This window comes from Nerophis ophidion, linkage group LG10 (assembly GCF_033978795.1).
Source record: "Nerophis ophidion isolate RoL-2023_Sa linkage group LG10, RoL_Noph_v1.0, whole genome shotgun sequence".
NCBI classification, from domain to species: domain Eukaryota; kingdom Metazoa; phylum Chordata; class Actinopteri; order Syngnathiformes; family Syngnathidae; genus Nerophis; species Nerophis ophidion.
The window spans coordinates 23781558-23797626 of NC_084620.1; the positions used below are offsets into that span (position 1 = coordinate 23781558).

The 16069-nt window shown below is 48.6% G+C and overlaps 2 protein-coding genes across 4 annotated transcripts; one reads left to right on the top strand and one right to left on the bottom strand.

Moving 5' to 3' along the window:
- Nucleotides 1–3144: 3144 nt before the first annotated feature.
- On the bottom strand, nt 3145–7318 carry cnga1b (cyclic nucleotide gated channel subunit alpha 1b). 2 transcript variants are annotated; one of them, XM_061912955.1, is made up of 15 exons: nt 6865–7318; nt 6710–6803; nt 6596–6637; nt 6475–6510; nt 6363–6413; nt 6201–6305; nt 6035–6141; nt 5797–5971; nt 5592–5728; nt 5350–5522; nt 5159–5284; nt 4939–5091; nt 4642–4873; nt 3717–3892; nt 3145–3644 (listed from the first exon to the last, which is right to left on the bottom strand). In XM_061912955.1, the coding sequence occupies exons 2-15, from the start codon at nt 6790–6792 to the stop codon at nt 3414–3416; spliced, it is 1827 nt and encodes a 608-aa protein (XP_061768939.1). In that variant the 5' UTR covers nt 6793–6803; nt 6865–7318; the 3' UTR covers nt 3145–3413. The 2 variants fall into 2 exon arrangements, with proteins under 2 accessions (XP_061768939.1, XP_061768940.1); XM_061912956.1 differs by having other exon boundaries at nt 6363–6510; nt 6710–6806; nt 6865–7314.
- Nucleotides 7319–10846: 3528 nt separating this feature from the next.
- Nucleotides 10847–14237, top strand: LOC133560442 (uncharacterized). Of its 2 annotated transcripts, none has more exons than XM_061912957.1 (5): nt 10847–10984; nt 11634–11770; nt 11839–12831; nt 13113–13312; nt 13381–14237. In XM_061912957.1, exons 2-4 carry the CDS (start codon nt 11654–11656, stop codon nt 13158–13160), a joined length of 1158 nt encoding a protein of 385 aa, XP_061768941.1. In that variant the 5' UTR covers nt 10847–10984; nt 11634–11653; the 3' UTR covers nt 13161–13312; nt 13381–14237. The 2 variants fall into 2 exon arrangements, with proteins under 2 accessions (XP_061768941.1, XP_061768942.1); XM_061912958.1 differs by lacking the exon at nt 10847–10984 and adding an exon at nt 11097–11223.
- The last annotated feature ends 1832 nt before the right edge of the window (nt 14238–16069 follow it).

Below are 16069 nucleotides of genomic sequence, written 5' to 3' on the forward strand. Positions count from 1 at the left end.
ACCCTTTTTGGGTACACTCGAGGGAGTACTGGAGAGTGCTCCCCCGGGTGATTCCCTTGTCCTACTGGGGGACTTCAACGCTCATGTTGGCAACGACAGTGAAACCTGGAGAGGCGTAATTGGGAAGAATGGTCGCCCGGATCTAAACCCGAGTGGTGTTTTGTTATTGGACTTTTGTGCTAGTCACGGATTGTCCATAACAAACACCATGTTCAAACATAAGGGTGTCCATATGTGCACTTGGGACCAGGACACCCTAGGCCGCAGTTCCATGATCTATTTTGTAGTTGTGTCATCGGATTTGCGGCCTCATGTTCTGGACACTCGGGTGAAGAGAGGGGCGGAGCTTTCTACCGATCACCACCTGGTGGTGAGTTGGCTGCGATGGTGGGGGAGGATGCCTGACAGACCTGGCAGGCCCAAGCGCATTGTGAGGGTCTGCTGGGAACGTCTGGCAGAGTCTCCTGTCAGAGAGAGTTTCAATTCACACCTCCGGGAGAACTTTGAACATGTCACGAGGGAGGTGCGGGACATTGAGTCCGAGTGGACCATGTTCCGAACCTCTATTGTCGAGGCGGCTGATTGGAGCTGTGGCCGCAAGGTTGTTGGTGCCTGTCGTGGCGGTAATCCCAGAACCCGTTGGTGGACACCAGCGGTGAGGGATGCCGTCAAGCTGAAGAAAGAGTCCTATCGGGTTCTTTTGGCTCATAGGACTCCGGAGGCAGTGGACGGGTACCGACGGGCCAAGCGGTGTGCAGCTTTAGCGGTCGCGGAGGCAAAAACTCGGACATGGGAAGAGTTCGGGGAAGCCATGGAAAACGACTTCCGGACGGCTTCGAAGCGATTCTGGACCACCATACGCCGCCTCAGGAAGGGGAAGCAGTGCACTATCAACACCGTGTATGGTGCGGATGGTGTTCTGCTGACTTCGACTGCGGATGTTGTGGATCGGTGGAGGGAATACTTCGAAGACCTCCTCAATCCCACCAACACGTCTTCCTTTGAGGAAGCGGTGCCTGGGGATTCTGTGGTGGACTCTCCTATTTCTGGGGCTGAGGTCGCTGAGGTAGTTAAAAAGCTCCTCGGCGGAAAGGCCCCGGGGGTGGATGAGATCCGCCCGGAGTTCCTTAAGGCTCTGGATGCTGTGGGGCTGTCTTGGTTGACAAGACTCTGCAGCATCGCGTGGACATCGGTGGCGGTACCTCTGGATTGGCAGACCGGGGTGGTGGTCCCTCTCTTTAAGAAGGGGGACCGGAGGGTGTGTTCCAACTATTGTGGGATCACACTCCTCAGCCTTCCCGGTAAGGTTTATTCAGGTGTACTGGAGAGGAGGCTTCGCCGGATAGTCGAACCTCGGATTCAGGAGGAACAGTGTGGTTTTCGTCCTGGTCGTGGAACTGTGGACCAGCTCTATACTCTCGGCAGGGTTTTTGAGGGTTTGCCCAACCAGTCTACATGTGCTTTGTGGACTTGGAGAAGGCATTCGACCATGTCCCTCGGGACGTCCTGTGGGGAGTGCTCAGAGAGTATGGGGTACCGGACTGTCTTATTGTGGCAGTCCACTCCTTGTATGATCAGTGTCAGAGCTTGGTCCGCATTGCTGGCAGTAAGTCGGACACGTTTCCATTGAGGGTTGGACTCCGCCAAGGCTGTCCTTTCTCACCAATTCTGTTCATAACTTTTATGGACAGAATTTCTAGGCGCAGCCAAGGCCTTGAGGGGATCCGGTTTGGTGGCCACGGGATTAGGTCTCTGCTTTTTGCAGATGATGTGGTCCTGATGGCTTCATCTGGCCGGGATCTTCAGCTCTCACTGGATCGGGTCGCAGCCGAGTGTGAAGCGACCGGAATGAGAATCAGCACCTCCAAGTCCGAGTCCATGGTTCTCGCCCGGAAAAGGGTGGAGTGCCATCTCCGGGTTGGGGAGGAGACCCTGCCCCAAGTGGAGGAGTTCAAGTACCTAGGAGTCTTGTTCACGAGTGGGGGAAGAGTGGATCGTGAGATCGACAGGCGGATCGGTGCGTCGTCTTCAGTAAAGTGAACGTAGGATCGATCCGTTGTGGTGAAGAAGGAGCTGAGCCGGAAGGCAAAGCTCTCAATTTACCAGTCGATCTACGTTCCCATCCTCACCTATGGTCATGAGCTTTGGGTCATGACTGAAAGGATAAGATCACGGGTATAGGCGGCCGAAATGAGTTTCCTCCGCCGGGTGGCGGGGCTCTCCCTTAGAGATAGGGTGAGAAGCTCTGCCATCCAGGAGGAGCTCAACGTAAAGCCGCTGCTCCTCCACATCGAGAGGAGCCAGATGAGGTGGTTCGGGCATCTGGTCAGGATGCCACCCGAACGCCTCCCTACGGAGGTGTTTAGGGCACGTCCAGCTGGTAGGAGGCCACAGGAAAGACCCAGGACACGTTGGGAAGACTATGTCTCCCGGCTGGCCTGGGAACGCCTCGGGATCCCCCGGGAAGAGCTAGACGAAGTGGCTGGAGAGAGGGAAGTCTGGGCTTCCCTGCTTAGGCTGCTGCCCCCGCGACCCGACCTCGGATAAGCGGAAGATGATGGATGGATGGATATTGTTGGTCTTGTCTATTATATTGAATTTATTTTTTCCCCTTTTTGGTGTTTAAGTTATAATTTCCTCTTGCAATTGAGCTACTGTGTCAAACAATTTTCTTTGGTAATCTATAAAGTTGTCTAAATCTAAACCACATTGGAAAGTTAATGTCCTCCCCATAATGGTTGTAAACAGCCTTTTTTGTTTGCCAAATATTTTTAAAATCAAATTACCCACAGACTTACTGTAGAAAGCCACTTAGAAGTTGTGAGTCGTGCACGGGTCCGATTTTACAAATCCAGAACCGTCCCACACTTCAACACTCACTTTATGAGGGTTGTGTACACACAAAACAAGGCCTGAAAGTAGTGTGCAACACTTCTTACAATAATGTTGTGATTTATAAAAAAATATATATATTCATTTGTTGTCAGCATTTGCACACATGAGACTTCAATAAGTCACATGACTCACACATTATTTACTTTGTATTAATATTAACATAACATAATTGTGTCCCCATGCACATTCGCTTCCTATTAAAGGAAACCATGGAGAAATTGGGGCGGTTTCAGATGTTGACAATAAAAGTTACCAATTCACAATAGATTTATTGCCAATAAAATTCCGTCTTTTTCATCCCAATTCAGCCTGGATTGAAAGCCTGTGGGCCACCAGGGTTTAGAACCTTTATTTTGGATTTTTCGAATTAACAAATCATGGTTTTCCGTAGCACACAGAAGTGGGAAGCAATATGCTAGAAATGATACTATACCTAGGGACTATGTGCTAGGAATAGCACATAGTCCCTAGCCCTCCTTTGTAGATACATACTATAACAGACATCAACAACATGTTTGTTATTTGCTGGGCTGTGTCTCAGGAGTTGGGGTTGGCTCATGGTCTGGCTGGACAGGGTGGGGCGGCGGTAACTTCCTTTCCAGTTTGTTGATGCGATGTTTGAGCTTGCTGTGAGTAGCTTCGTGTTCGGCCAAAAGACGAGCGTAACGCGTCTGCAGTACGTCGAGGGTGCAAGTCATTCGGTCTACCTTCTCCTCCATCTCCTTAGGGTCAGGACCCTGTGCCGCAACCTGCGGGAGAAGAGAAGTCATGGGCTGGCAGCGTTGGTCTAGAGAGTTTTTGAGTAGAACTGGCAGTGATACCTCCAGATCCAGCAGGCCGTCCTTCATTAAGATCTGTCTCCCCTTCTCTTCCAGCAAGGCTTTGGCGTCAGGGTACTCAGTTAGTGCCTCCATCAGGTCATCTTTAGAAAGGCAGAAAAGGTCGGAGTAACCGATGCTCCGGATGTTTGCTGTCCGTCTGTTTCCTGCTTTACTGCCTGCCATTGAGGTAGAGCGCCAGTGAAGTAACACAGATGGCTTCTGACGCTACACGACACTAATTGATGCTACGTGACTTTAGACTATGTAACTTTACGCTACGTGACATTGCGCGATGTGACATTATGCTACGTGACTCTACATGGCGTGACTCTACGTAATGTGAGGCTACGTGATGTGATGCTACGTGACGAGCGCTACGTGACGCGACGCTACGGGAAGTGACACTTTATGACGTGATGCTATGTGACGTGGCACTACGTGACATGTTACATTACATGACGTTACACCACATGACGTGACGCTACATGATGTGACACTATGTGTCACAAAGCTACATTATGTTACACTTCATGACGTTATACTACATGACGTTACACTACATGACGTGACTCTACTTGGTGCTTCAAAACATGACGCTACATCACGTTACTCACTACATGACATTACGCTCCATGACGTTACACTACGCGACGCTACATGAAGTTACTATACGTGCCGTGATGCTACACGATATGACGCTGCATGATGTAACGCTACATGAAGTAACGCTCCATGAAGTAACGCTCCATGAAATAACGCTACTTGACGTAGCGCTACTTGACGTAACGCTACTTGCGGTAACGCTACTTGCGGTAACACTACTTACCGTAACGCTACTTGACGTAACACTACTTGACGCAACACTACTTGACGTTATACTACATAACGTTACACTGCTTGACGTTGCGTGACGTGACATGGTTACCTTTGATGGCCAGGATGCTGATTTCCCCAAAGTAGCTTCCATCACTCAGGACCACAAACTGTTTGATGCCGTCATCGGCCACCACGGCAAGCTTTCCCTCCTTGATGATGTACATCTCGCGACCGATGTCGCCCTTCTTGCAGATGTAGTCCCCGGGACTGTAGACCTGAGGCTGTAGCTTCAACACCAGCTCCACCAGAAGCCCCGCCTCGCAGTCGGCGAAGATACGCACCTGCATGCCAACACGAACGACAGACGTTGCTCCTGAAGTGCGGGAAAGTGTGTGTGACCTCTGACCTTCTTAAGTGTGTCCAAGTGTACGTTGATGGCGATCTCCGCTCTCAGTTTGTCTGGCAGGAACTTGAGCACCTCCCGTTCATCTACCGCTTTCTTGTTGGTCCACAGGAAGTCAAACCACTTGATGACGCGCTTCTCCAGGTCCTTTGTTACCTGGATAGCAGAAAGCGCTTCTGCCTCAAACATGACTTCTTGTTAACCTTTACACCACCCCGCTCACCTTGCGGAAGCTCATGTACTGCTTAATGGCGTCGATGCGGGCTTGGAAGTCGGCGCGGGCAGCGTTCATGTTGGTGATCATGGAGCCCACGTTGCCCACAATGGTGGCAAAGATCAGCACGCCTACCTGCGACAGGCGGGGGGAGGTAAAATCCGATGCTAACGCAATTGAGCTGGCAGCCAAGAACCCACCAAAAAGTCGGTGACCACAAAGAAGTACTCAGAGTTCTCGACAGGGGGTGGAGTTTCGCCGATTGTGGTTAGCGTCAGCGTGGACCAGTACATGCTGTAAGCGTACTTTCTTACCAGGCGTCCAAACTCTGGATCTGCGGGGTTAGGATAAACAAACCTGTCCGAACCAAAACCTGAAGGCACGCAGGAAAAAGGCGTTAGTGGACTCAGCTGAGGCCCAACTCTGATCTCAGAATGCTCACCAATGGCCTTGGAAAAGGAGTAGTAGAGGCAGGCATTCCAGTGGATGATGATGACGATGTACATGACCAGGTTGGAGATCCGCAGCGCATTGGGGTAGCTAGTTCTGGTCTCAGTCCTTTGGAAGAACTCCAGCATCCTGCCATGGAGACATGTCAAGACGATTGCTAGGCACTGCTGATGTCATCCAAGCACTGTGGTATCCACCTGTTGAACCTCAGCAGCTTGTTGAGGCGGATCTCAGGGTAGTTGAGGCCCAGAAGAACATACAGAACATCAGTAGGGATCATAGAGAGCAGGTCCAATTTGAACTGGAAGCTCTCGGAGTAGCGCTCACGCAGCTTCTGCTCATCCTTCACTAGAAGACCCTGCTCCAGGTAGCCTGCACGTACACGCGTGGTCACATGGGCGCCTCATTAAAGAACACCACCGCATGCATACCAACCCGTCCTAGTTCTGAAGACCATGTCGGCGAGGTACAGCAAATCGCAGCAAAAATCCAAAAGGAACCAGTACAGCACATAGTCCGTCTGCAGTTCCTCAAAGCAAGCCCTGGCACGCACACGTATGATGAGGACAGGTGTGCTGGGATGTGTGGACAAGGATGTTACCTGGCGATGATGATGGTCCAGTTGTACATAACAGGAACCGTGATGATGAACAGCCAGTGATAATACGTGTTTCCTGCCGGGTCCACGACAGTGATCTCTTGCACACTAATATACGTTAGTATTATAAACACACATGGTAAATCTTTATCACATTAAACCTACACTGCCTCCTTCGTTTCCTCCTCTTTCTTCTCCTCTTTCTTCTTCTCCTTGCTGTGGAGGAATCAAACAACAACCAGAGACAGCAAAGAACCAGACAGCAAACCCAACTTACTTTTTCTTCTCTTTCTTTTTCTTCTTCTTTTCCTTTCTTGAAGAACAAGAAGAGCATAAAGCATAAGTACGCCACACATATTGTGTGTGTGCTTGCGTGTGTGTGCGTGTGTGGTTGTTACTTGTTGTTGCTGTTGTTGATGTTGAATAAAAGTTTGACACGCCTGAAACGCAACACAACTCACATATATATATGCTCTATTTTCATCTCACGTTTCCATGACAACGACTCCTACCTGTCTGCCACAGCCAAGTTTAACTCGCCTTCCATATCCTCAAAACCCAGGTTGGGCGGGTCTAGCGGCGTTACTCTGGCCATCAGGTGCTTCTCTGCTGGAGTGAAAGGTCATTGTGAAGACGCAAGTCATAGTTTGCTATTTCCGTCACCGACCTGTCAAATGATAACGTGCCCAATGAGGTCTTCTACAGCCGCAGTCTGCCCAGTGAAGCCATTGCCCATGAAACAGAGGTGCACCCTACCCCCTGTCTTTACGACTCAAAACAACTTTTAAATACACACAAAGAAACGTGCAAAGTTTTTTCAGAATGCAGCAGAAGCGTTCAGGCGATCGGCCGGGCCAAGATAAAGAGATTAGAGGAGGGATAATAGCCCACGCCTCACATACACACTTATTTCCCTGTCCTTGAACAAAACTAAACTTTTGATGAACATTTTTACTTTTCAAATGTCCACTTGTCTAGAGAAAGATAACCTGAACAAAGACAAACAAAAACAAAGTGAAAAAGTGAAGGATGGAGCATATAGCATCAGCAGCGCTCATTTAGCTGAGTCAGCACAGATGCAAAGGAACAGGCAGCTTTGATAGGATTAACACTGTGTGTGTGTGTGTGTGTGTGTGTGTCTGTGTGTGTGTGTGTGTGTGTGTGTGTGTGTGAGCGAGAGCTACAATATGAAGCAACCAGCAGGTGGCGCTGAGCGTCCAAGGTCATATAAATGATTTACAAGTGAAAGTAAACAATAATTTGAAGTATTTCTGGTAGCAATAAACCTCAGACCAGAATGTGGATCAGAACCATCTGTGTGTGCCGTGAGTCAGTCCTCTTTATTCACATCACAACTTTACACAATGTATTGACAACAGGTCCACAAAGAATAGGAAGTAGGCCAGGAACAAACCTGGGTCAACTGCTTGAAAGGCAGCTGAGCTAACCGCTATCTTCTATCAGGGCTGTTACTGAATATGAAGCTGACTGGCTGCAGGCTGGAAAAACTACCACACAGGCGTTTTTGTTTGCTTTTTAAGAATCTACTTAGAAGCCTACTTAATAAAGTACCACTGATAGTCACACACACACTAGGTGTGGTGAAATTACTCTCTGCATTTGACCCATCTGCTTGTTCCACCCCCTGGGAGGTGAGGGAAGCAGTGAGCAGCAGCCGTGGCCGCGTTTGTAAATTATTTTGGTGATTTAACCCCCAATTCCAAACCTTGTTGCTGAGTGCCAAGCAGGGAGGTAATGGGTCTCATTTTTATAGTCTTTCGTATGACTCGGCTGGGGTTTGAACTCACGACCTACCGATCTCAGAGCGGACACTCTAACCACAAGGCCACTGTGTCCTGGTACAACTGTTTCATTTCCGATATTGGAGCCCTGCATATTGGCTGTTACCGATATTAAACCAATAGGATATCAGCACAAATCAATATAGTTTTATCAATTTGTTGTGTGTATTACAGAAAGTTTGATCAAGTGAAATTACCCAAACAGAAAACAATGGTATGTATAAAAACACTAACCTTATAACAGACATATACTGTATTTTAAGTTAAAGTGGAGATGCTAATTAGCTTTTTGGTGACACGAAGTGGTCACAATACCTCAAATAGGATACTTTTTCATACACTACTCCCTTAGAATATTAGATATGTATATTTAATTTCTGCTTATATTGACTAATGTGCTGTTTTATGTTTCATGTTTAAATAAAGACGCTTATTTTGAATGCCTAGCTTGTATGCTATCGTGTGCTTAGCTGTTGTGTAGCTGCTAGCTCCTAGTAGCCTTTAGCCAACAACATTTACATTTTGTAAATTTGTTGACTACAATACATAAAATAATCAAGTTTGTGTGCTTATTGGAGGACATTTATATGTTAAATGGCTGTGCAGATTTGCACATGTAAATAAGTTGTAGGACTGCTTTTATCGAGGCTTGTATCGAATATTTCAAAATGCACGTTTTTTTAGCTAATATCGGACCGGTACACCCCTACTCAAAAGTGTACTTGCTGTAACTACAGTTTGCAATGACAGCACATTTGACCTTTCAACTTTTGGTTACAATGTCATTGGGGAGGGGCTAAAGGTAATGCTTACATGGGTTAATAATTACTGACTGAATTATGAATTAATAATTAATACCTAATTGCGGACGGCGTGGCGAAGTTGGGAGAGTGGCCATGCCAGCAATCTGAGGGTTACCGGTTCAATCACCACCTTCTATCATCCTAGTCACGTACGTTGTGTCCTAGAGCAAGACACTTCACCCTTGCTCCTGATGGGTCCTGGTTAGCGCCTTTCATGGCAGTTTATGCCATCAGTGTGTGAATGTGTGTGTGAATGGGTGAATGTGGAAATACTGTCAAAGGGCTTTGGGTTCCTTAAAAAGGGGTAGAAAAGCGCTATACAAGTACAACCATTTACCATGATACAATTTGAGACCTGTACAAACATTTTAAAGGCCTATTGAAATGAGATTTTCTTATTTAAACGGGGATAGCAGGTCCATTCTATGTGTCATACTTGATCATTTTGCAATATTGCCATATTTTTGCTGAAAGGATTTAGTAGAGAACAGCCACAATAAAGTTTGCAACTTTCGGTGCTAAGAGAAAAGCCCTGCCTCTACCGGAAGTCGCAGACGATGACGTCACATGTTGATGGCTCCTCACATATTCACATTGTTTTTAATGGGAGCCTCCAACAAAAAGTGCTATTCGGACCGAGAAAACAACAATTTCCCCATTAATTTGAGCGAGGATGAAAGATTTGTGTTTGAGGATATTAATAGCGACGGACTCGGAAAAAAAAAAAAAAAAGTAAAAAAATAAAAAAAACGCGATTGCAATTGGATGGATTCCGATGTTTTTCAAACACATTTACAAGGATAATTCTGGGGAATCCCTTATCTTTCTATTGTGTTGCTAGTGTTTTAGTGAGTTTAACAGTACCTGATAGTCGGAGGGGTGTGTCCAAGGGTGTCTTGACGCCAATGTCTCAGGGGAGTCGACGGCAGCTTTATGGACGGCACAAGCTCAGCTTTTCTCCGGTAAGAAGCAACTTTTTAACCACAATTTCTCACCGAAACCTGCTGGTTGACATTCCTTCGTGATCCATGTTCGGTTAACTGCACTCTGATCCATAGTAAAGTTTCACCTCCAGGAATTTTAAACAAGGAATCACTGTGTTTGTGTGGCTAAAGGCTAAAGCTTCCCAACTCCCTCTTTCTACTTTTGACTTCTCCAATATTAATTGAACAAATTGTAAAAGATTCAGCAACACAGATCTCCAAAATACTGTGTAATTATGCGGTCAAAGCAGACGACTTTTAGCTGTGTGTGTGCGCAGCGCTCATACTCCCTAAAAACCTGTGACGTCTTGCGTACACGTCATCATTACACAACGTTTTCAAGACAAAACTCCCGGGAAATTTAAAATTGCAATTTAGTAAACTAAAAAGGCCGTATTGGCATGTGTTGTAATATTAATGTTTTATCATTGATATATAAACTATCAGACTGCGTGGTGGGTAGTAGTGGGTTTCAGTAGGCCTTTAAGGGATGGTGTGGCACAGTTGGTAGAGTGGCCGTGCCAGCAATCTGAGGGTTACTGGTTCAATCCCCACCTTCTACCATCCTAGTCACGTCCGTAGTGTCCTTGAGCAAGAGACTTCACCCTTGCTCCTGATGGGTCCTGGTTAGCGCCTTGCATGGAAGCTCCCGCCATCAATGTGTGAATGTGTGTGTGAATGGGTGAATGTGGAAAAAAGAGACAAAGTGCTTTGAGTTCCTTAAAAAGGTAGAAAAGCACTGTACAAGTATAACCCATTTCCCATTTTAAGTCATGATTTTGGACATGACGACGACAAGGCGGCTGTTTACATGTGGACCAATAAGAATGCAGCAGAGGGGCCACGTGGTGCGTGTTGGAAAGCCGCCAGCCTTCTTCACACATCGCCGCCGCCGCCTCCTGTTTCTCCCCGGGCGCCAATCAGACGCCACGCGGCGCACGGCCACGGGTGGCGCCAGACGCAGCGGAGGGCACGAGCCGACACACTCCCCCTCCCTCTCCTGTCACCGAACATCAGCCTGCCAACAAGCACCACCCCGCACCCCCCACCTCCACCCCCCGCGTCGTGAGGACGACACACGTATCCGTTCATAACCTCCGCCATTATTCATCGCCCCCTCCCCCCCTGCAGGGTCTTGCCGCTTCCTCGCCACCTGCCTCTCCTCCTTCTTGCCTCGCGCTCGCTCGTGCCAAGCCCAGGTGATTATCCACCACCCCCCACCCCCCCATTATCCGTTACCCCCCCGCCCCCTCCCCCCTCTCCTGTTACTGACAGACCGACAAATCCCTCCTGGTGCTCCCCACCCCCGCCCCCGCCCCCCCATCTCCTTCCCCGCCAGCCATGATCCGTGGCAGGCTAATTCCCAGACGGTCCTCCTCTTCCTCTTTTCCTTCTTCCTCCTCTCCTCCTCCTCCTCCTCCTCCTCCTGGCGGGCCTGGTAAGTCAGAGCATCCTTTTTCTCCTCCACCGCATGCCGCCTTCACGCTTTTTAGCCTCCTTTCTCCTCCTGCTGCGCCTGCGGGAGGAGGCGGGGGGATGGGGGGGGGGGGGCGTTAATGTGCCGCCTGGGAGTGTTGCTGGCCGCCGTGACCTTCGCACACGCTGACCAGACACGCTAATTAGTCACGCCTCCAAGGAGGGTGCACATTTTATTTCCTGCCACACACACACACACACGCACACACACGCACACACACACACACGCGCGCGCACACACACACACACACACACACACACACACACACACACACACACACACACACACACAAGGAACAGCGATTTGCAGTAAGGTCAGAGGTCATGTGGACAGGAAGTGTGACATCATAGGTTGTGTGTTTGTGCTTGGAGCCGCAGGGAAGTAAACAAACATGTCGGGGATGACGAGCGGCGTGTGCGTGGAGAGCGATCTGTCCTCGGTCCTCCAGCGAAGCTCCGCCTCCTCGCACCATCATCCAAATCACCATGGCTACGGTGCACAGGGCCAGGTGAGTTTGACTTTCCACCACCCACGCCCACCGCCACCGCCACCACTGACAAGGGCTGCATGTCACAGGTGTCCACACTGGCGCCGGTATTGGACTACAGCAGCGAAATGGACTGCTACCGCTCGTCTATCGCCAGCTTCTACAAGACCAACGTTAACATGGATGTCACCAGCTTCCCGCCGTCCGCCAAGCTGGCGGCCCGATTGGCAGCGGCTGCCCCCATCTTCCCACCTGCAGCCACGAGACTGGGCGCCATGGCGGCAGCGCCCTGGGGTTGCCACGACAACATGAACCATCCGGCGGCAGTCTTCTGGGGCCGGCCTAAGCCCGCCGCCACGCATCACCACCACCACCACCCAACTCCAACCACACCTTCAGGTCACATGACCCCTTCACACCCCCACAGCAGTGTCATGCACCAGGGCAGCGGGGCACCAGGTGCGGTGGGAGGTGGACGTCCCGACGAGGGTGGACGGACAGAAAAACATTCACTTCCTGTTGCTCAAACACCCCACCACCACCCTATGGCGCCGAGCAATGGGAACTTCCCGCCCGGCTATGGAGGAGGGGCTGACTGTGGCATCAACAAGCAAGGACATGCCCACCCAGATGTGATGGGCCTGTCAGAGGGAGGGAGCTGCAACGGGGGAGGGGTTCTCGGGAGCAGCTTCTTAGGGGGCCTGGGCTTACCCCCGGGTGTCATTGTCATGGCGATGGGGTCGGCCGGGGGTGGGATTTCAGACGCCAGCAGCGCTTTCCAGATGACGGGCAGCCAGCGAGGGCCGGCGGACTGCCAGCAGCACGCCAACACTTCCCCCTGTCCCGCCTCTACCTCGCCCTCAGGTGTGACTGCGGGGGGTGTGGTCTTGTCATCGTCGTCAGGGGCGGCAGCCAAGAGAAAGAGGAAACGATGTGGCGTCTGCGGGCCGTGCAGGCGCCTTATCAACTGCGGTGTGTGTTCCTCATGTCGCAACAGGAAGACAGGTCACCAGATCTGCAAGTTCCGGAAGTGCGAAGAACTCAAGAAGAAGCCGGGGGGAGGCGGGGGAGGGGCACTGGAGGTGAGACCCACATTGTGTTTGTCACAATTTATTATAGATTTTTCTTCACCACCTCCCTAAGGAGTCGCCACAATCCATGGCTAATTAACACACACACGCACACACACGCTCCAGCAGAACATGCACGTTAGCAAATGAGTCCATTACCCACTAATTGGACCTGTGGCGAGTGTGAGTGATGATGGGATGTGCATGTGTGTGTGTGTGTGTGTGTGTCTGTGTGTGTGTGTGCAGTTTCTTCTGTCCTTAAAGAGTTTTTTTTCTCTCGCTCTGCTCCACAGAGACCGCCATCTGTCCCGACCGGTGAGGCCTTCCGTTGGTTTTTCTAGTCAGCCTTGGAGGCCAAACAGGAAGTGGTCATCACACTGGACTAACGTGTGTGAGTGTGTGAGAGGGACTGTTGACAGCTGCTTCCTGGGGGCTGCTTGCCGTATATGTCATTAGCTCCACCCTCCCCACGTGTGAGCAGAGGGCTCTAAGTGTAAATGAATAAATTTTCTTAACCTTGGTTTCTCTTTCTTCAACTCCTAACGCCTGTCAATCATGCAGGTGGGCGGGAATTCATGCTAACGTCTGACACACAGCGTGGCCGTTCTTGTCGGGACTCCACCTGAAACGCTCGGCCTCCAGAGGTGAAGCGTGTGAGCTGAGCAGGAGTTCCACCACACAAAGGACTACAACATGGAGGACTACAAGTACCACATGACCTCCACAAACGTTCCTCTTCGAGAAGCCTCGAATGGATTTCCTGTCTCGGACACGACTCAGTGTTGTAGTTTTATGACCAAGTCGAGATCCGGCAGACTTGGACAAGAACCACGCAGGCAGCTTTAAACAAGGAAGAAAATGTCAACACCCTCTTTCAAGAGCCCTACCATGAAGACACTCACACACACACACACGTCAGCTGATTGCTTCACATTGAGTGCTCATGTGAACAACAGTGGTGCGAGGCAGAACGCTGGTTGTCCTTGACGACGAGCACCGTGTTGCTAAGCAACTGCTAACAATGGACCTGATAATGTTCCACAATGTGGGCGTGGCCTGAGAGGATGGAAAGGAAATGCTTGGACACAATGATCCCTGACAAGGTTTGTCAGAGAGGGTGGGAGTGCGCGAGATTAACACTTCCAGAGTTTTTTTTTTTTTCAAGCTTCACATTGAAAAGCACTCGAGGTTGAAAAAAGTTGACCTTCATTTTGAAGCCACAAGAACTGCTTTAACGTGCCATCTAGTGGCAGGCAAACAGACATTGCAGCTGAAAGGAGGACAAGATCCAGTAGGAACGTGTCACTATGGCAACAAGATGCCAAGCAGTGGCACAGTCAAAAAAGAACTAATTTCCAACACGTTTTTGCCAACATTTCAATAAAACTCAGGTCTATATGCATCCCACTGCACCACAAGATCTTTGTATTGGTTCCTATTATGAAAGTTTGGGAAATGTTACTGTGGAGGAGTGCCATATAGACTAGTCTACACTGCAGGCCGAAGTGGCCAAGATCTGACTTTTTCAAAATCTGATTTTTTTTCAAGCTGACCGTTTACACTGCAAGTAAAGTGTGATCTTTATCGGACTCCAGTATAAACACGCACATGACCCAATGTGGCCGCGACGTCACTTGTATGCGCAGTTCGATAAGTGAAAACGAGAGTTGTAGACCCAAAGTTAATCTGTCGAAATGAGCTATCTCTTGGGGGTGAAAAGATGACTTGTCACTGACACTACAAGTAAGTGATTATTTTATTATATATTTTATTTTATATCCAAAATAGCATTTCGAAACTAAAGGTATATTTTTTTAATGCAGAAGCAGCATAAATCATTACACAGCTGATAACTTTTTTCAACAAATCAGCTCATTTCGCCAGAACAGATTCCGTAAGTGTACAAAGACGTCGCTACTGAAGTTAAAGTCCCAAAGATAGTCACACACATACTGGGTGTGGTGAAATTATCCTCTGCATTTGACCCATCCCCATGTTCACCCACTGAGGGGAGCAGTGAGCAACAGCGGTGGCCACGCTCGAGAATCATTTGGTGATTTAACCCCAAATTCCAACCCTTGATGCTGAGTGCCAAGCAGGGAGGCAATGGGTCACATTTTTATAGTGTTTGGTATGACACCGCCAGGGTTTGAACTCACAACCTTCCAGTCTCAGGCCGGGCACTCTAACCACAAGGGCACTGAGCACGAGAAGACATCCACACTACAGATCAGCATGTTAGTGGGTTTGTGCTATGGCTGTTGTGTAGAGGAAGTAGGCTTATGATGGAAAATAACTGCAGACGAAGGAAGAAGAGAATTGCAAAAAGGAAAGTGATCGTGCTGCACACACGAATGATGAGGTAAAAGTTGCAATCAGGTTGCATTTTACTGTAGTCATATTTGAAAAGATCAGATTCCAATCAGATTTGGACGACTTCCTGATGTGGCCTAAGATCAGATTTGAAAGACTTTGGAGCACTTGGACTGGCAAAAAACATATGATCAATGTCACCGGAGGGAAATAAAAATCAGATTTGGTGTGCTTACAGGGCCATCATCAAATATCCTGCACACATGCATGCATGTGCCCTTAAGGTTGTCAGCCTAGGCCAGTGGTCATTAATTACATTTGTCCAAAGACCTGATGTTCCTTGAATACACCTAGAGCCAGATGATATAAAAAATGTTAGCCTTCGCCGGCGTTAACAGCAAAGGTAACTGCAGAAAGCCACTAAAGTCTAGCACGAATCAAATTTTGTAAATCGAGAACCACCAGGGATTAAATTTGTAGAGGTTGTGTACCCAGAAAATGAAGCCAGAAAAGTAGTGTATATCACTTTTTACACCAATGTTAAGAAAAAACATTACAAAAGAATCAGAAGTGAGAATTGCAGGCTCAATGGCAAGCTTGATTATTTAAGTTGTGTGACTAATAATTTGCTCCAGTGCTCTTATTCAATGAACAAACATATAAACACAACACTTTTGTTTTTGCTCTCTAATTTACCTGAGCTGAACTCAAATCTTTAAATATTTTTGTATGTACACTAAAGGCATATTTCTCTCAAATATAAGTTTGAATCTGTTAGTGAGCACTTCTTATTTTCCAAAAAAATCCATCTGCTTCACAAGTGTGGCATATCACGATCAATCAATCAATCAATCAATGTTTACTTATGTAGCCCTAAATCACTAGTGTCTCAAAGGGCTGCACAAACCACTACAATATCCTCGGTAGGCCCACATAA